The 21173-nt window shown below is 39.5% G+C and overlaps 1 protein-coding gene across 3 annotated transcripts in view; it reads left to right on the top strand.

The window, feature by feature from the left end:
- Window positions 1-21173, top strand: part of LOC101153126 (zinc finger protein 728) — a 53864-nt gene that overhangs the window by 14829 nt on the left and 17862 nt on the right. For 2 of the 3 annotated variants that reach the window (XR_010131923.1, XM_055372325.2), the window contains exons 1-2: window positions 6189-6390; window positions 20928-21054. Coding sequence is in view for 2 of the 3 variants with exons in the window: in XM_055372325.2 (XP_055228300.1) it covers window positions 6388-6390; window positions 20928-21054 (130 nt within the window). In the remaining variant the exon portion in view is untranslated. Of the gene's footprint in view, window positions 1-6188; window positions 6391-20927; window positions 21055-21173 lie in introns of those variants that run through there. The other variant, XM_063701179.1, reaches the window with a different exon arrangement.

Here is a 21173-nt window from a genome sequence, read left to right as displayed (position 1 = left end):
CTTAGAACAAATGGACTTAACAGATATTTACAGAATATTCCACCCAGAAACTGCAGAATATACATTCTTTTCATCAGCAAACAAAACATTCTTCAAGATAGACCATATGATAAGTCACAAGACAAGTCTGAATTTTTTTTTATTTTTTATTTTTTTTTGTGTGTGTGTGACAGAGTCTTGCTCTGTCACCAAGGCTGGAGTGCAATGGTGCAATTTTAGCTCACAGCAACCTCTTCCTCCCAGGTTCAAGGGATTATCCTGCCTCAGCCTTCTGGGTAGCTGGGATTACACGCATGTGCCACCATGCGTCCCTAATTTTTGTATTTTTAGTAGAGATGGGGTTTCACCATGCTGGCCAGGCTGGTTTTGAACTTCTGACCTCAAGTTATCTGCCTGCCTTGGCCTCCCAAAGTACTGGGATTAAAGCGTGAGCCACCATGCCCAGCCCCTGAATAAATTTAAGAATATCAAAATTTTATCAAGTACTGTCTTAGGCCACAGTGGAATAAAATTAGAAATCAATTCCAATAGGAACACTCAAAACCATACAAATACATGAAAATTAAATAAACTGCTCCTGAATGATTATTGGGTCCACAATGAAATCAAGATGGAAATTAAATAATTCTCTAAACTGAATAATAGTGACACAACATATTAAAACTGCTGGGATACAGCAAAAGCGGTACTAAGAGGAAAGTTCATAGTATGAAATACATACATCAAAAAGTGCAAAAAACCACAATAAACAACCTAAGATTACACCTCAAGGAACAAGAGAAACAAGAACAAACCAAACCCAGCAGAAAAAAAAAAATAACAAAGATCAGAGCAGAACTAAATAAAATTGAAATTTAAAAAATACAAAAGATGAAACAATAAGCTAGTCATTTGAAAAGATAAACCAAACTGATAGACTATTAGTGAGATTAGCCCAGAAAAGCAGAAGGTCCAAATTTGCTCAATTAGAAATAAAAGATCATTCAAAGCTACTATGAATACCTTTACATGCTCAAACTAGAAAACCTAGAGGAGTTCGATAAATTCCTGAAAATATACAACCCTCCTAAATTAAACCAGGAAGAAATAAAAACCCTGAAGAGACCAATAACAAGTAGCAAGATTAAACTAATAATAAAAAATTGCTGGCTGGGTGCAGTGGCTCATGCCTGTAATCCTAGCACTTTGGTAGGATGAGGTGCGTGGATCACTTGAGGTCAGGTGTTTGAGATCAGCCTGATCAACATGGCAAAACCCATCTCTACTTAAAATACAAAAATTAGCCAGGTCACAAGCTGGCCTGTAATCCCAGCTACTTGGGAGGCTGAGTCAGGAGAAGCACTTAAACCCAGAAGTTAGAGGTTGCAGTGAGTCAAGATTGCACCATTACATTCCAGCCTGGGTGACAGAGCAAGACTCAAGAAAAAAAAAAAAACAAAAAACAAACTGCCAACAAAAAAAGTCCAGGACAAGGTGGATTCGTAGCTCAATTCTATCCGACGTTTAAAGAATTGGGACCAGTCCTACTGAAACTATTCCAAAAGAGAGAGAAAAATGCAATCCTTCCTAAGTCATTCTGTGAAGCCAATATCACTCTAATACCAAGATCAGGAAAAGACATAATAAAAGAAAACTACACACCAATGTTCCTGATGAATGCAAAAATCTTCGATAAAATACTAGCTAACCCAACACAGCAGCATATTAATAAGATAGTACACCATAATCGAGAACATTTTATGCCAGGGATGCAGAGATGATTTAACATAGGTAAGTCAATACGTGTTATACATCAAATAAACAGAATTGAAACCAAAAATTATATGATTATCTCAAAATACACAGAAAAATCATTTGGCAAAATCCAGCATCCCTTTACGATTAAAATCCTCAGCAAAATCGGGATAGAGGGAACATATTTTAAGGTCATAAAAGCCATCTATGACAGGCTGGGCACGGTGGCTTATGCCTGTAATCCCAGCACTTTGGGAGGCCGAGGTGGGCAAATCGCCTGAGGTCAGGAGTTTGAGATCAGCCTGGCCAACATGGTGAAACCTGGTCTGTACAAAACTACAAAAGTTAGCCAGGCATGATGGTGGGTGCCTGTTATCCCAGTCACTGGGGAGGCTGAGGTGGGAGAATCTCTTGAGTCCGGGAGGCAGAAATTGCAGTGAGTGGAGATCGTGCCAGTGCACTCCAGCCTGGGCGACAGAGCAAGACTCCGTCTGAAAAAAAAAAAAGAAAAAAGAAAAAAAAAGCTGTCTATGATAAACAGCCAACATTACACTGAACGGGAAAAAGTTGAAAGGATTTTTTCTGAGAACTGGAACAAGACAATAATGCCCACTCTCACTGCTTCTATTCAACATAGTAATGGAAGTCTTGGCCAGAGCAATCAGAGTAAAGCAAAAAATAAACAGCATCTAAATTGGTAAAGAGGAAGTCAAATTGTCACTGTTTACCAATGATATAATTGTATAGCTGGGAAACCCTAAATACTCATCTAAAAAGCTTTTAGGGCCAGGTGCAGTGGCTCAAGCCTGTAATCCCAGCACTTGGGGAGGTGGAGGCAGGTGGATCATCTGAGGTCAGGAGTTCAAGACCAGCCTAGCCAACATGGTAAAACCCTGTCTCTACTAAGAATACAAAAATTAGCCAGGCGCAGTGGCAAGAGGCTGTAATTCCAGCTACTAGGGAAGCTGAAACAGGAGAATCACTTGAACCCAGGAGGCAGAGGTTGCAGTGAGCCGAGATAATGCTACTGCACTCCAGCCTGGGCAACAGAATAAGACCTTGTCTCAAAAAGAAAAAAGAAAAAAAAAGCTTTTCGATCTGATACATAAATTCAGTAAAATTTCAGGATACAAAATCAATGTGCACAAGTTAGTGGCACTGGTGTACGCTAACAGTGACCAAACTAAGAATTAAGAACTCAACTCATTTTAAAATAGCTGCAAAAAAAAAAAAAAAAATTAGGAACATGTCTAACCAAGGTGGTGAAAGATCTCTATGAGAAAAACTACAAAACGCTGCTAAAAGAAATCATAGACAACAAAAACAAATGGAAACATATTTCATGCTTATGGATGGGTAGCAATCCTACTGTGACAATGATCAACCTACCAAAAACAATCTACAAATTCAATGTAATTTCCATTAAAATAACATTATCATTCTTCACAGAACTAAAAATATCCTAAAATTTATGTAAAATAAAAAGAGAGCTTCCAAAGTCAAAGCAAGACTAAGAAAAAAAAAAACCAACAAAACCAAAAAACACACACACAAAAATCTGAAGGCATTACATTATATGACTTCAAACTATACTACAAGGCTATAGTTACCAAAACAGCATTGTATGGGTATAAAAATAGACATGTAGACCAATGAAACAGAATAGCGAAACCAGAAATGAACCCAAATATTTACAGCCAACTGATCTTTGACAAAGTAAACAAAGATACAAAGTGGGGAAAGAACACCCTATTCAATAAATGCTGGCATAATTGGGAAGCCACATATTGAAGAATAAAACTGGATCTTCGGCTGGGCACAGTGGCTCATACCTGTTATCCTAGCACTTAGGGAGGTCGAGGTGGGTGGATCACGAGGTCAGGAGTTCAAGACCAGCCTGGCCAAGATGGTGAAACCCTGTCTCTACTAAAAATACAAAAAAAATTTAGCCGGGTGTGGTGGCAGGTGCCTGTAATCCCAGCTACTTGGGAGGCTGAGGCAGATAATTGCTTGAACCCGGGAGTCAGAGATCATGCCACTGCACCCCAGCCTGGGAACAGAGTGAGACTCCATCTCCAAAAAAAAAAAAAAAAAAAAGAATCTTCATCTCTCACCTTACAAAAAAATCAACTCAAGATGGATCAAATACTTTAATCTAAGACCTGAAACTACCCGAATTCTAAAGCATTAGAAAAACTCTTCCAGACATTGACTTGGGCAAAGAGTGCACGAACAAGAACCCCAAAGCAAATGCAACAAAAACAAAGACAGATGGGACTTAAACAATTCTCAAAAGAAGATATACAAATAGCCAACAAACATAGAAAAAAAAATGCTGAATACCACTAATGATTAATGATCAGGGAAATGCAAATCAAAACCACAATGTGATACCACCTTACTCTCACAAGAATGACCATAATTGGCTGGTCATGGTGGCTCATGCCTGTAATCCCAGCACCTTGGGAGACCGAGACTGGTGGATCACCTGAGGTCAGGAGTTCCAGACCGGCTTGGCCAACATGGTAAAACCCCGCCTCTACTAAAAATACAAAAATTAGCAGGGCACGATGGCATGTGTCTGTAATCCCTGCTACTCGGGAGGCTGAGGCTGGAGAATCGCTTGAACCCAGGAGGTGGAGGTTGCAGTGAGCCGAGATCGACAGAGCGAGACTCCATCAAAAACAAACACACAAACAAACAAACAAACAAACAGAAAAGACCATAATCAAAACATCAAAAACTAGGGCAGGCATGGTGGCTCATGCCTGTAATTACAGCAAACTCCGTCTCAAAAAAAAAAGAAAAGAAAAAAGAGATAAAACCCCAAATATTGTATGTCCTCACTTATAAGTGGGAGCTAAGCTATGAAGATGCAAAGGCATAAAAATTACAAAATGGGGCCAGGCGCGGTGGCTCACGCTTGTAATCTCAGCACTTTGGGAGGCCGAGGCAAGTGAAACTCTGTCTCAAAAAAAAAAAAAAATTAAAAATTAAAAAGAATTACATAATGGACTCTGGGCACTCAGTGGGAAGGGTGGGAGAGGGGATGAGGGATGAAAGAGTACACATTGGGTACAGCGCACTCTACTCGGGAGACTGGTGCACCGAAATCTCAGAAATCACCACAAAAGAACTTATCCATGTAACCAAATACTACCTGTACCCCAAAAATTTTGAAATATAATAATTTAAGACAAAAATAAAAACCCCCAAACTCTCATAAGTTTAAGTTTATATGCTTTGGCTTTTTTTTTTTTTTTTTAGAAAGGGTCTCACTCTGTCACCCAGAATGGAGTGCAGTGGCTTGATCAGGGCTCACTGCAGACACAACCTCCTGGGCTCAGGCAATCCTCCTACTTCAGCCCCTGAATAGCTGCTACTACAAGTTCAGGCCACCATGCTAAATTAGCTGGGTGTGGTGGCAGGCGCCTGTAATCCAGCTACTCGGGAGGCTGAGGCAGGAGAATCGCTTGAACCTAAGAGGGGGAGGTTGCAGTGAGCTGAGATCATGCCATTGCACTGTAGCCTGGCCAGCAGAGCAAGACTCTCAAATAAAATAAAATAAAGGTTGTTTAAAGTTAAAAAAAAAAGTCTAATAAAATCGAAAGAGTTAAAAAATTATAAGCGTTTATAAGGCCGGGCGCCGTGGCTCACGCTTGTAATCCCAGCACTTTGGGAGGCCAAGGTGGGCAGATTGTCTGTCAGTAGTTTCAGACCAGCCTGGCCTCAACGTGGTGAAACCCTGTCTCTACTAAAAAAACAAAAATTAGCCGGGCGTGGTGGCGGGCGCCTGTAATCCCAGCTTCTGGGGAGGCTGAGGGAGAATTACTTGCACCTGGGAGGCGGAGCTTTCAGTTAGCCGAGATCCTGCCACTGCACTCCAGCCTGGGCGGCAGAGGGAGACTGTCTCAAAAAGATAAACAAATAAAAAAAGAGATTATAAAATATATATGAAATTCTAGAGCGTTCAAAAATGACAAATTTGATGGATTTATTTATAAGATTTTACTAAAATTAGGGTTTTTTGTTTTGTTTTTTGAGATGGCGTTTCACTCTTGTTGCCCAGGCTGGAGTGCAATGGCCTGATCTTGGCTCACTGCAACCTCCACCTCCTGGGTTCAAATGATTCTCCTGCTTCAGCCTCCTGAGTAGCTGGGATTACAGGCGCCCACCACCACGCCCAACTAATTTTTGTATTTTTAGTAGAGAAGGAGTTTCACCAGGTCGACCAGGCTAGTCTTGAACTTCTGACCTCAGGTGATCCCCCCGCCTCCGCCTCCCAAACTGATGGGATTAAAGGCGTAAGCCATCACGCCCGGCCTTTGCGGCAGACTGGGCTGGCACTCTTTCTTCAGTCAGCCCAGCATCTGATAACATCTTCCGTCACTCAGGGCCTGAAGGGGCGGGGCCTTAAACATTATCCAATCAGGGACGCTGGACTGGGACCGTCCAATCAGGCACGCAGCTGGAGCGGACAGGGCGGCTTCCGGGATGTGGTAGGACCGTTGGCTCTCGCTGCACGCGGAGGTCAAGGTGTCGTCCTTACTGCTGTGTGTCGTCCGCTCCTAAAGGCCCAGCTTCTATGGCCCTGTGACCTGCAGGTATTGGGAGATTCACAACTAAGTCTCCAGGACCCCCGGAAGCCTAGAAATGGTGAGTCAGCCGGGTCCGACATCCCGAGAGAGTGGCAGCCTCTGGTTGGAACCGGTGGGAAGTGGCTGTGGCGGGACTCAGGCCTCCTCTCAGTCAGCTCCACAATCTGTGCCCCGAGTTATCCTTGCCTAGCTCGACCTCAGTCCGCTTCAGGCATAAGATGGCGGCTGCGCTGACACCCGGTCCCCGGGCGTCCTGTCTTTTCCCTGCGCTGTGATTGTGCCCTGGCCTGGAGCCCTCTTGGGGCAGCTCTGCAGCCGCAGTGCGGAGTCTCTCTCAGATGTGCAGGGAGCATGGGAGGGTCGTCACAGGAGAATCCTGACTCGGCGTGTGGGTTCAAGAATGGAAAGAGCTTTGGTCCGTGAGGTTCCCAGCCCCTGTTTTCTCCTATTAAAAATTTGTGGAAGTCACCGCACAAATATTAAATAATTTAACCAAAGAGTGATTCCAAAATTGTAGAGCACCCAGCTATGGGTTGTAGTTTATGGTCTATTGAAGGGGTTTGACGGAAGAGTTTTATAAGGTGCCTAATGAAGAAAACCAAATTCGATAATTGGTTAGGTACAGTTACGTAGTTTCTTAATTCGAACTATCAAGATGGAAATTTCTTGGTTATGTAATCAGAGGTTAATTGGCAGTTTATAGTTTGTTAAGCCTGAATTTTTTTCCCCAATATAGTAATTTACAAAAAATGCATTTGAATTAGTTTTTTTGAGACAAAGTCTCACTCTGTCGCCCTGGCTGGAGTGCAATGGCGCCGTCTGGGCTCACTGCAATCTCCGCCTCCCAGGTTCAAGCGATTCTCCTGCCTTAGCCTCCCAGGTAGCTGGGATTGCAGGCATGCGCCACCACGCCCCGTTAACTTTGTATTTTTAATAGCGACGGGGTTTCACCATGTTGGTCAGGCTGGTCTTGAACTCCTGATTTCAAGTGATCCACCCGCCTCGGCCTCCCAAAGTGCTGGGATTACAAGTGTAAGCCACCGCGCCTGGCCGAATTAGATTTTTTAAAAGTAGAAATTAGGAACTACAGCCTCCTCAGTCTAACTGCCAGCCACTTAATTATTTTCACACCCCACAGGGAACTGCTGTTTCCTTGCATTTTTCACATGTGTCCCAAGTAGGGCCTCAAGTCCATCCCCCATCCCCTATTTCTCCGGCCTGACTCTGGCTTGCAGTAAAATACTTGATTTTCACTTCCTTCTGACATTCCCAAATGCCAATTTCCCCTCCCTTATTCATATTATCAACAAATAGTTTAGTGTACATTTTGATACCTATTTTAATCATTTTTTGACAAAGCATTTGATGGCACATTTAAAAAGATTTGTTTTCTGTTTGTAAATATTTTTTCTTCTGTTTTCCGTAGACACAGATATCAGAATGTTTTTGGGTCAAGGTTTCCCTTTGGAAACTTTATAGGGAGATGTGTCCTCAGCCACCCTTCAGTTTTTTCTTGGACTTGAGATTCAGTACTGTCTGGGGAAAAACCAAGATACCCGCCATGGCTATATCTGTGAGAGTGTCTAGTGAATATCAGCTCCTGGGTCATTTTCTCCCATAAGACAACCTGAGATATGAAGCGTAGCCTCTCAAGAGAGCAGGTGAATGCACTGTGGCTGAGTCATCTTCTGGTGTGCTGTTTTTTTGGAAAGCTACCCCCTTGAGATATTAATATTGTCTTTACCCAACCCAGCTTCCATTTCTTGGAGACACATTGCTGTTCAGACAATCAGATGCTGGTATTGAAGGGGAAACCAAAATAATTTTTGCCCCTGCATTCTCTTAGGGGACAGAAAAATAGTGAAATAAAAATGGTAAAAGGTTTGTGAAATAAAATAGCACTCCAAAGACAAAAAAAACTGACCCCAGTGAGATGGTGCAAAAACTCGCAAAGTAAAATATACCTGGGGCACTCACTGGGGCATAGTTCAGAGTCTCCTGAGAGAATGATTATTGAGCACTTAAGTGAACAGGATGGGGTGGGAGAATCTCTCAAGTAATTGGATGGCCTGACTTGACACATGAGTCAGACATATCTGTACCTTGACATGATTAAATGCATTGTTCACTTATTTTGACCTCAGGGTTTTTTTTGTTTTTTGTTTTCTGTTTTTTTTTTTTTGACAGTGTTTTCCTCTGTCGCCCAGGCTGTAGTGCAGTGGTGCAATCTTGGCTCACTGCAACCTCTGCATCACGAGTTCAAGTGATTCTCATGCCTCAGCCTCCCAAGTAGGTGGGACTACAGGTGCCCACCACCACACCTGGCTACTTTTTGTATTTTTAGTAGAGATGGGGGTTTGCCATGTTGACCAGGCTGTTTGAGCTCAAAATTCTGACCTCAAGTAATCTGCCCACCTTGGCCTCCCAAAGTGCTGGGATTGCAGGTGTGAGCCACTGTGCCCGGCTGACCTCAGTTTTTTAACTGTAAATTGCATTTTATTAGTAGGGCTTGAAAGGTAAGAAAATATTTACAAAGAGCATAAAAAGGTGAGTTTCAGAAAATAATATCTGTATATTTTATTTGTTGAAAATTCTCATTCACCTTTTTCTTTCTCAGAGTGAATTTAGGAGTTTTCTCTGGTGGTTTTTTTTTTTTTTTTTTTTTTTTTTTTTTTTGAGGCAGAGTCTTGCTCTGTCACCCAGGCTGGAGTGCAATGGTGGGATCTCGGCTCACTGCAAGCTCTGTCTCCAGGGTTTACGCCATTCTCCTGCTTCAGTCTCCTGAGTAGCTGGGACTGCAGGCGTCCGCTACCACACCCAGCTAATTTTTTTGTATTTTTAGTAGAGACGGGGTTTCGCCATGTTAGCCATGTTAGCCAGGGTGGTCTCGATCTCCTGACCTCATGATCCACCTGCCTTGGCCCCACAAAGTGCTGGGATTACAGGCGTAAGCCACCATGCCTGGCCTTCAGGTGTGTTTTTTATGGCTGAATGATTTCAAACAGAATTCCATCTAGCTTTTAGAATGTTAGCTACCAAGGAAAAAAAATAAGAAAAATTTTTCTTCCATTTCGGCTGTAGAGAATTAATGTATTTCCACAAGAAAATGTGGTAGATAATTGGTGAGTTACATAGATTCATGAAAACATCAGTTTCTTTTTTTGCAGGGTAAACTTGCTAAAGTAAATATCTTTGTTCTATATCCTGTTATTTCAATTTCTGAGTTTAATGCTAAATTTTATGTGATGAAACTTGGTACCTCCTAGAAGTGTTCCCATGTAACTGTTTACCACATGATTTTTAATACAAAAAATAAAATAATACTTTATTGTCCAAAAGAAATAAATACATTTGCTTTTCTTACTGAGGTACAAAATGTAAGCACCTTAAAATTTTCTTATATGTTTTTGAATCATTTTGCTGGATTTTTCAAACACTTATTTTCAAAAACTAAGTGAATGACTCTGACATGGTAATTAAAGCTTGAGCCCAATGACTGCGAGCGAAGGTTAATTTTGAGCTAGCAAACGGAGGTTATTAAAGGCCCAGTTAGTTCCTTCTGGAAAGCCTTTCCTGCAGATGTCCCAGCCTGCTTACCACAGCCATGGAAGAAGCCTCTATAGTGAGAGAAGCTACAGAGCCTTGGAAAGCTGGGGCCCCATAGGCAGATGCAGTTAAGGTTAAGATAGAAGGGGTTTGGGAGTGTCTTACTGAAGATAAAATTGTTACTTTTTTGAGGCAGTTTTGAGAGGTTTTAAAATAAACCAGTTAGATGTATATATATAAAAAAAAAGAATTCCAAAGGAGTATTGCAACAGGAGGAAGTACCAACTATAAGATCTTTAAGGATTGCAAAGATTAGGTAGAAAGGGGCTTTTTTTCCTAGGGAAAAGCAAATAAGATTAGAAAAAAGGTGAGGGGAATGTTTAAATGAAGGGTGAAATAATCAGATTTTAGATCAGACAATGTTTTACCCTAAAGTCCGTGTGTTCTTAGGAGAGACATAAAATGAGGTTGTATGGTGGCTCAGACTGAGCATAGCTCAGAGTTCAGGAGCCTGTGGGAAGAAAATAAACAAGTGAATTTTGATTAAGAAGTATTTTATGTTGACCACTGAAGACAAACTCAGCTGCTTTTTTAATGAGAAAAAGGAGAAAATATGCAGAGTGTTTTCCTGGCTGTGTATTACGTAAGTAAAGAGAGTACCATCTAAGTCATAATGGGAAGGGTGTTTCTTTTCATAAAGTGTTACTGGAGAACACAGAGGATAGAGAATTTTATTAATCACAGCTATTATCTATATACTTCATCTTTTCCCACCTCTTTTCTTGGTTCTATACTTTTCTTCCATTTGACTTTTTGGGGGTTGTATATTTTATTTGAAACCTGTAAATATAACTACAGTGTTCAGCTGAGTTCTGTGAGTAGCTCTATCAGATTATTGAATTTCAGAAATGTTATGGGAGTCCCCAATTTTTAAACAGTAAGTCAGAAGCATAGATGAGCCCATGAAGTTTGTGACTGGCATCTGCAGGGAGGACAATGTTGTGGGACTGAGCCCTGAATCAGGGTCTGTGCTAACTCTCAACCTCTCAGGCTCAAGCAATCCTCTTCTACTTAAGCTTCCCAAGTAGCTAAGACTAAAGGCTTGTGCCACCATGCCTAGCTAATTTTTCTTTATGTATTTTTTTTTTTTTTTTTTTTTTTTATAGATGGGATTTTGCTATGTTGTCCATGCCGGTCTCAAACTCCTGAGCTCAGGCAATCCACCTGGCTCGGCCCCCAAAGTGCTGGATTACAGGCATGTGCCATCATGCCCAACCATACCATATTTTCTTTATCCAGTCTACCATTGATAGGCATTTAGGTTGATTCCATGTCTTTGCTGTTGTGAATAGTGCTGCAATGAATGTGATTGTGCATGTGTCTTTAAGATAGAATAATTTATATATTTTTAGGTATATACCCAATTGTGAGGTTACTGGGTCAAATGGTAATTTTGTTTTTAGTTTAGTGAGGAATCAACACACTGCTTTTCACAATGGTTGAATTATAATAATGACCATTCTCACTGGTTTGAGATGATTTCTTGTTGTGGTTTTTCTTTTGCATTTCTCTAATGATCAGTGATGAGCATTTTTTTATATGCTTGTTAGCCACATTTGTCTCCTTTGAAGAATTTTTTCATTTCTTCTAGATTTTTTTTTATGTGCATAGCAGACTTCAGTATATTTTTGTGAGGTTAGTGGTAATGTCTCTTTCTCATTTCTAATTGTGTTTATTCGTATCTTCATTAATCTAGCTAGTAGTTTATTTCCTTTTTTTTTTTTAAATAGATTTAATGCCAGGATTTCTTGATATTTTGTAGTTTTTCATGTCTAAATCTCCTTCAGTTCAGATCCGATTTTGGTTATTTCTTGCCTTTGCTAGCTTAGGGGCTGATTTGCTTTTACTGCTCTCAGTCTTTTATTTATGATATCAGGTTGTTAAACTGAGATCTAACTTTCTGATGTGAGGATTTAATGCTATGAATTTTTCTTTTAACACTGCCTTAGCTGTATTGCAGGGATTCTGGTATTTTGTATTTTTGTTCTTATTTGTTTCAAAACACTTCTTGGTTTCTGCTTTAATTTCATTATTTACCAAAAAGTTATTCAAGTGTAGGTGTAGGCCGTTTAATTTTTATTTAATTGTATGGTTTCCAGTTGTTTTATTGGTATTGAATTATATTTTTGTTAAGCTGTAGTCCGTGTGTGTGATTTGTGTCACTTTGGGATTTTTGAATTTGCTGAGAATTGTTTTATTTCTGATTGTGTGGTCAATTTTAGAGTATGTGCCACGTGGTGATGAGAAGAATGTATATTATGGTATTTTTAGATGAAGAGTTCTGTAGATGTGTATTAGGACTATTTGGTCAAGTGTTGAGTTCAGGTCCTAATATTGTTGTTAATTTTCTTCTTCAATGATCTGCCCATTAGTGCTTGTCAGATGTATTCTCTGATTATTACTGTGTCCGATTCTAAGTCTCTTCATAGGTCTCTAAGAACTTGCTTTATTCATGTGAACCCATGGGTTTCTTAATAACATCTTTCTCTCTTCTGCTTTTCCCCCCATAAACATCCTTTCAAGTGCACACACTGTGCAAAATTCAGAGATCCAAGAGTTCAAGAACTTGTCCAGAGACCTGGCTGTTGTAAGAGAAAATATAAATTAGCAATAAGAGGCTTTATTCTCATATGTGAAAATAAGGGAGGATAACTTGTTAATTTTTTTAAAAAAGTTTAGATTATATGTATATATTTCTTCTGCTTTTTGAAGTATATGTAAATCATATTAACAATGAAACAAACCTTTTGTCATTCTTTTTGACTCAGAATTGTCTTTATCTGGGACCTGAGATTCATTGCTTTCTTTTTGTCTTGGCAAAAGGTTATATTTTTTTATCTTTCTTTAGTCTTTAAACTAGACACAGATTTTTGTTCAGAGTAAACTTCATTTCAAGAGCATAAAAAAGTTGAGCACAAAGATCAGAATAAATTTAGCAATGCAGAATAATATAGACTAAAAGATACTGAGTAAGTTCTTTGGCAGAAACCTGATTATCCAAGGTGATTATTTGCAGGCTGACATACTTACACTGCAAAAGCCAGAAGAGTTCAGTGTATCAACTGAACAGTGGAGTCTGTTGTACTTGGGTTACTTCAGTACAGTTAGTATAGTTATGTGTAGTGTTTGTAGACAACCTGCATTCATATAAATTAAACAGTATTTTCTACAATAGTATGAATATAAGGCCACAATATTTACTTTGATTGAATTCCTTAGTTATTTTAATATTGTTATTCATACTTTTGAAATACAGTGTTTCAACTGAATTACAGTTCAGATAATTTTTTAAAATATTACATACCTTATGACTAGTACATAAAATTATTCATACTTATATATTTATATCTGATATCCAAAAAAATTTACCATTAAATCGTTACAGTAGATATTAGTCTGACATGCTATTAATTTATCCAGTGGGAATAATTATAGGTAAGCATAATTTTAGTGTCTTATATTTTACCAAATTGGTATGCTGCTATTACAGGACAAATAAAGACAGATGATATGGCTACCCAAAAACCATAATAGCTCTCCAGTTAGCTATGTTGCAAGCTGTAATATATTCTACTATATTAACACAGATATCAATTTTTTATAAAAAAGTGCTACTGGAAGTTGTCAGATATATTCCAATATAGATCTCACGTTCAATGGTTAGGAAATAAGAGAGCAGCAGAGATGGAAGATAAATCTTTTAAAATTCTGCTGAGAGCTGGGTGCAGTGGCTCATGCCTCTAATCCCAGGACTTTGGGAGGCCAAGGTGGGTGGATCACCTGAGGTCAGGAGTCTGAGACCAGCCTGGACAACATAGTGAAACCTTGTCTCTACAGAAAATACAAAATTAGTTGGGTGTGGTGGCGCGTGCCTATAGTCCCAGCTATTTGTGAGGCTCAGACAGGAGAATCACTTGAACCCAGGAGGCAGAGGTTGCAGTGAGCCAAGATCACGCCATTGCACTCCAGCCTAGGCAACAAGAATGAAACTCCATCTCAAAAAAAAAAAAAAAAAATTCTGCTGAGAATATGTCCCCTTTATTCAATAATGCTCCTGTTTCTCTTGCTGAGAGTAGCTATGCACTTGGGTGTTTGGAGAGAAATTCTTAGGGAGATATTTTCTGGCTGACTTGATCAATCTTATATCCAATCTCAGTTTTTTCTTAAGACACTTTTAACTTTTCTTTCAATATAATCTTTCTCAGAATGAGAGCTGTTTTTCTCTCAAATGCATTGTGTGTCTGTTTCAGAACCCTATTAGTCCCATGGTGTCTGTGAAAGACGTGGGCTGTCACAGTAAGAACTCTCAGAGCTATCTCTGTGTGGACTCATGCCGAAACCCAGCAGTATTTTTTTCATGCCGCCATTATAAATAAAAACTGAGGCTGAAACAGTGCTCCCTTTTCTATTATTGTGAAGGTGCAATTCTACCCAGGAGGCCTGCAGGCTCTCCTCCTGCTGCTCAGGCTTCACTGTCTGATGTGGCACTGGAGTGCTGCTGTGGCAATTGGGGTTCACCTAAGATGTGAGTTTCCAGCTGTGAGCCCTGTGCTGTGGGCTGTGCCTCAGTGGCAGATGGTAGGGGTCAAGAGAGTACACTAGCCACTAGGAGAGGGAAACAGGAGTACTCAAGCCCAGTGCTCAGGGAGTAGAGACCTATTGCTTTAAAACGTAAAGAGCCAAAAAGATAGCACCCGAATCAACAATTTTTGTAGAAGAGTCAAAGCCTACCTTCAGCAGGCACTGGGGTTCAAGTTGCAAAACTACCTCCAGTCATGAAGATGTGAAAAGTTTATTTTGTCATTGATTATAACCAATTAGCATATAGGGATGGCCTTCCCAACTACCAGATGAATTTAGGATGAACTATGTATGACATGGTGCTGTAAATTCTACTTGTAGATGAATTATGGTCACTGTCTTTCTGTCTTTGCAATCTCTTGAGCAAATTGACTGTAATGCATGTCACATTCACATGTAATTGTGTAATAAAACAGTTTTCTTTCTGTTCTGTTACTGTGCAGTTCCTCTGGGGCTGAAGAAAATTTTGCTTTTAATTATATTTTCCAAATCCTGTCTAGAATTACCAGACATAATGTAAACACATAAGGTGCCAACTAAGCTTTACTCTAGATGGGCCTTTTCAGCTTCCAGTCAGTTCACAATTGTGCTGCGAAGTGCATGCTGTCCCCTAAATATGCAGGTGGAATTGTGCGTCTGCCTACTTGGTATCTATCATGTCTAGAGTCACTTTTAGAGAGGCTAGACCAGATTTCTACAAACTTCATTGGTCAGATATTAACCATTTTACCTCTTTCAGTGACTCTTGTGTCCTCAGACCTGAAACTGATTCAGTGACCATGGGGCCCAATCAGAGTAAAATATGTGCATTGAGCAGACCTGTAGACATGAGAATCCACTTCTCCCTCCCTCCTCACGCTAAAATGCCCACAAATGTTCAGGTAACACTTGCTGCTACTTTACCCATGCAGGACCTGAATTTGCAGCTCCAAATTCTAAATCTAGGTCTTGAGAATTGAGAAGAAAAAAAAAGTTTTTGTCTGAGGAATGCAAGTCCTTTTAGTTATCAGACTCAGAGAGGCATTAAAATGAGAGCACAATCATGTTTTTCTCCCTTTTTTTCAGCTATGTATCTCTTGAAACTGTTCACTATTGCCACAAGTAGCTATAAATTAAACTAGTAATTTCACACTGGACACTGTATTCCATATCCTTAACCTTAACGATGTATATCCAATTAATTATTAAAGTTATTTCTTTACATAAATAAGAATTTCTCGCAACCAATTTTGTATCAGCTCACTCACTGTTCCTTTTTTTTTTTGCCTTTGCAAATCCACTTGTAAGTGCTGCTAATGAAAGTGTAGATTCCAGGCAACTTGAATATTTGGTCTCAAGTTAAAATACTTAAGCTTGACCCAAATAAACTGTCTGCTTATGTTCATGTTGTGTCAGCTTTTTTAAGGTAAAATATTATTTAGAATGTTCTAGAGCAGCCTCTATGAGGGAATCTCTCCTTTGATTTCACTCTACTTGCTGTAACACCCAAAAATGCAGAGTGAGGTTGATTTCACCTAGAATCTGCAAATAAGACCTGGCCTCTGCTGGGATTTACAAGGCAGGGCCAGACTTTGGATTGAGAATTTACAGAAAACCAACAGGAGGCATTTTCTGCATTGTGAGATATCAACATAGACATTTTAAATTCCTCTTTTGAGAGTGTGGCTTTTTGACCTTTTCACATCTTCTTCATTAATCTGCCCCAGTTATGTGAGAGGCTCCAGGAGTAAATAGAATCTGATGGCAGAATCTGTAAGTGTAAACAAGCATCTTAAGGCCACAAAGTATCCAGAGCCATGACCATAACTATACCTACCTGTAAAATGTGATACTGGAGTAAAGTATTCTTGTCCTTCTACTTACCCACCAGCTAGCAAATCAGGACAGCTAGCAAATCAGGATGGATGACCCAGGTTCGGGAGTTCAACCAAGGCAGTTCCATTCTTTATTTAGAATCATCCCGAGTCTTCTCTGCCTGGCTTATCAGTGGACCATCAGCCCAGGGTCATGGGGAACCCTCTCACAATCACCTCTGAATCTTTGAGACATTTGAGAATGTCCAGAACAGAATTGTGTCAGGCTGATAAGAGTGACAAATTCTGCTTCTGTCCCATTGTGAGAGAAATGAGTCATCTTGTGTTTGTTTCTCCCCTTATACAAGAAGTATCTTTGGTTGGTACCCAGAAGAGAGTTTTTCAAGTTCCCTGTACTTGGGTAAAAAATCAGGAGGTCTCGAGGCTCAGACAGATAAACTAATTGGGCTCAAACAGATAAACTAATTGCTTCCATTTCATATAGTCATAAAAAGAAAATAGATGAAGCAGGTGGGGTGCAGTGGCTCATACCTGTAATCCCAGCACTCTGGGAAGCCAAGGTGGGTGGATCACCTGAGGTCAGGAGTTCAAGACCAGCCTGGCCAACATAGTGAAATCCTGTCGCTACTAAAAATACAAAAATTAGCCGGGTGTGGTGGCTCATGCCTATAGTCCTGGTTACTTGGGAGGCTGAGGCAGGAGAATTGCTTGAACCTGGGAAGCGGAGGCTGCAGTGAGCCGAGATCACACCATTGCACTCCAGCCTGGGCAACAAAGTGAGACTCAGTCTCAAAAAAAAGGAAAAAGAAAAGAAAAATAGATGAAGCAGTCATGGTTCCTACCATCCTGGCAGTTTTAGTCTAGACTAGCAACTGGAAATATGGTTGAATTATACATCATATGGTGGGTACAATAAATAGATGTGTGCAAAAACTTGGGCTTTATTTGGGCCACTTTATATTGTGGCTTCTGATGTCTACAACTGAACTTAGAAGAGTCGTCATTGTTATTTGTATTTATTTTACCCTGCTAAGAATACTTATTTTTCTTCTAAAAAATTATTCTAGAAAACCTTAAGGGATTTTTTAAATTGCTCATTAGCATATAATATAAAATTCACAGGACAGTGATAAAAAAGATTAAAATTATACAAACTCAGATTTAAGTTTACTTAAGTAAGCTTTAACAAAAGGAACTGACAATACCCCCCAGTGGCATAGAGAACAGAATTGTACATTGGCTGTACGCTCTGCCCCAGCCCTGTTCATATTCACCCTTTTTGGAGGCCTTATTTATGTCTGGCTCTACCCCGGAGTCTTGCCTCACAGAACTGATTAGAGGAAATCAGAGTTTTGAGTCATGAATCCTGTTGCCTTTTTAGAGCTGGTGCTCAACATTTTCTGAAACCCAAAAGCAGATAACGGGAAATATAAAGTATGTATTGTAGGATCTTTTCAAATTTTTTATTAAAACCAGTGCTTGCAGAAACATTATTTAGCAACTGTTTTCTTTTCCTGCAGATCTAGTAGTTGATTCACAAGTCACAAGAAAGTAAATATAAACACAATAAAAATTTATCTAAATTGCATTAAACTCTTTCCATCTGTATCCCTTTCATCTGTCTATATTTACCTTTTCTATGCATTTTTTGAAAAAATCAGTGACAGATAAACAGAAATAGAAATAAAAATGCTGGGTCCTTTAAAGTGTTGGAATTACTGAACACTTAGTATCAACTCACAGGGTGTTATTAGGATTAAATCACATAATGTGCTATCACAGCACTCTGTAACATCACATAATACCTGCTTAATAAAAATTACATTAGTACATGTGCACATGTTGTTTTCCAAATGCAGACTTACTCAGAAATTGCTGCTTTCTGTTTTCTCTGTAAACTTTAGTCAGCAAAGAATATAATACTTTAGGATGAAGAATGTTTGTCTTCATTTGTACCAGAAGTGTTTGTGTTGTGACAAGAGTGCTGGGTGTAAGGGACTCTGTGTTGTGCCTCATTTTTCTAACTAATGGTAATAATAAGCCCAGTGGGAGCAACATCATTATTGACAGTGCACTTGTTTAAAAGACCCACTTGTGGACCCTTTCCATACCTGCAGAATTACATTTCATAGAGTGGGGAGAAAATTACCAAGTGATTTATAAGCTCGTTAGAGCTTGAGAGGAAATGCTTAGTCTTAGTTAAGGGGTTATCAGCCCAGGCCGCTAAATAGTATCACCTGGCCATTTTGCAGAACTCTTTTTACTTGTGCCCTTTCCATGGATTCTGTTTATTGTTCTTGTGGAAGCATCCATGTTGTTTTAATTAAGTGGCTCATGTGACTCTAAGGTGAGGCCAGAATCAAGTATGAGGAATTCATAATACATTCATGAGAGTTAAGTTCCATCTTTGCATTAAAGGGTGCTCCAAGAACCTGTTCTGTTTGGATTTGGTAGGGGCAGGACAGCGTGGCCCATATTTCCATTACTGTGGCAGAAATTGCTGGTGCCTGTGTCAGGGGATGGCTCCCGAGGACAAAATAAAGAAAAGCATATTTTTATCTCTGGAGCTACTCATTGTTTCTTCATCTCTTGTGCTATAAAGGACAGAATTGGGTGGAGTTTTTCTGTCTTGGTCCTTCTGCCTGTGGATGTGGTGACAGCAGGTAGACCTGTGGTGCTGACTCTTTTAAAGGCATCTTCTCAAGATGCAGGTGTAATTTGTCCAGAGAATTTTATCTGAGAAAGAATCCTAGAAAAGGAGGAGAAAGAGAAAAAAATGGCCTTTTTTTTTCAGCTAAATGTGTCTCAGATCAAGATCTGTGTCCACTCTGCTTCCTCCAGGAAACATACATTTAGTACTTGCAAACCTGTACTTCTCTACTTGTGTTTTTCCTCCCTAATAAGTTTGTCTTAACTACTTTAAAAAGTTCTTACAATAGTCAAAGTCTCTGAAAAATATTTTTTTTTCTATATACCAGAGCCTTCTCTACATTATGGCTTCTTATATGCCGTGCAGAAATCTCACTATGATTTTATAATCTGCAATATTTAAAATGTCCCTTTGTGCCTGTTGAACATGGGAAGGTGTAGATACTCAAAATTCCTATTGGGGAAAACCTGGGGTTTTTAGTGAAGGCAGAGAACATGTAATGTTGAGGTTTCATCTGTGTTCCTTATTATGTCTATGCAGTACAGGATTAAGAAACCACTCATTGAAGCAGTATAGTATTTATTACCCAGGAAATTCTAAAAAAATTTATAGGAGATAACTGCTCTCTACAGTGCTAAAGAAAGACTATTTAAAATCACTATTAAAAATTACAGAACATGGGAGATATCTGTATCTTGAACTTTCCATTAAACTAATGTTTCCTTATGGTTAAATTCAGACTATAATTTACCTTTTGGGGGGTAATATCTCAGTAGTAATGCTGTATCCTTCTGGGTGCATCAGGACATTATAAAAATTTGTTCTAGTGTAGTTGATGTTAATAAATCACTTGGTTGATAAGCTCTCCGACACATTTTTTCACTATAGAATTATTTTTCTCTTCATCGTTAAGTATCTTTATGCAGCTGATGTGAACAAACCAACACATTTAATCTGGCAGCTGCCCTTCTTTCTTAGGTTTCCTTTGCATTTGTCTGTTTTTGGGAAATGAAGATGAGAATCTTTGTTTACAAACCAGAAAAACTGAGAAAAACACAGGCTCATTCAATTACTGGATATTTGACAAAATAGTCTTTTTGGGCCAAAACCATTGGCATACTGATGAGCTTTTTAAAAATTCAGCAACTCAGACTTTATCCCTGATGTTCTGAAAAAAAAAAAAATAATAATCTGCGTTAACGGGATCTCCAGCTTATTGTACACATTAAAATTTGAGTGATACCTTCTAACTCAACATGTCTATTCCATCTGAACAATATACACAACTATGTCTTTTCCATCTGAAAAATACAAACAATTAATTCTTTTTTTTTTTTTTTTTTTGAGATGGAGTTTCACTCTTGTTGCCCAGGCTGGAGGGCAATGGCATGATCTCGGCTCACCGCAACGTCCGCCTCCTGGGTTCAAGCAATTCTCCTGCCTCAGCCTCCCAAGTAGCTAGAATTACAAGCACACACCACCACACCCAGCTAATTTTGTATTTTTAGTACAGACGTGGTTTCTCCATGTTGGTCAGGCTGGTCTAAAACTCCCGACCTCAGGTGATCTGCCCGCCTTGGCCTCCCAAAGTGCTGGGATTACAGGCGTGAGCCACCACGCCTGGCACACAATTAATTCTGTTTGATGTAAATATAGCACTCAAAATTGTACATGTTAGTGTTTATGCCCTCAAGTTTATACTTCATTATCTAGAAAAATACTATATATACACTGATGTTATGGATCTTATACCACTTTCTTTTCTCAGAGTTAGAGAATACATTAGAGAATATTGTTGTGTTGAAAACTATTTTATTGAATGATTTCAGTCACTCTTGTAAGTCAGAATGAGCTCTTTTTACTCTTTCCATTTTACCTTGAGTCAAATTAAAAATTCTGCCCATGACCACTTGGTAAATATGTGTGTTTGTGTGTGTTTTCCAGGGATCGTTGACATTTCGGGATGTGGCCATACAATTCTCTCTGGAGGAGTGGCAATGCCTGGACACTGCACAGCAGAATTTATATAGGAATGTGATGTTAGAGAACTACAGAAACCTGGTCTTCCTGGGTGAGAATAACTTTAATACGCAATTCCTAGTATACACTATAGGTTTCATTTTGCTGTGGACTTTATTGGCCTGGACAAAGGAGGATGAATGCAGGAATAAAGACAGACAAAAGAGTATA

This window comes from Gorilla gorilla, chromosome 20, assembly GCF_029281585.2.
Source record: "Gorilla gorilla gorilla isolate KB3781 chromosome 20, NHGRI_mGorGor1-v2.1_pri, whole genome shotgun sequence".
Taxonomy (NCBI): Eukaryota; Metazoa; Chordata; class Mammalia; order Primates; family Hominidae; genus Gorilla; species Gorilla gorilla.
Note: the sequence above shows the minus strand (reverse complement) of the source record. Positions and strands in the feature narration are given on the sequence as shown.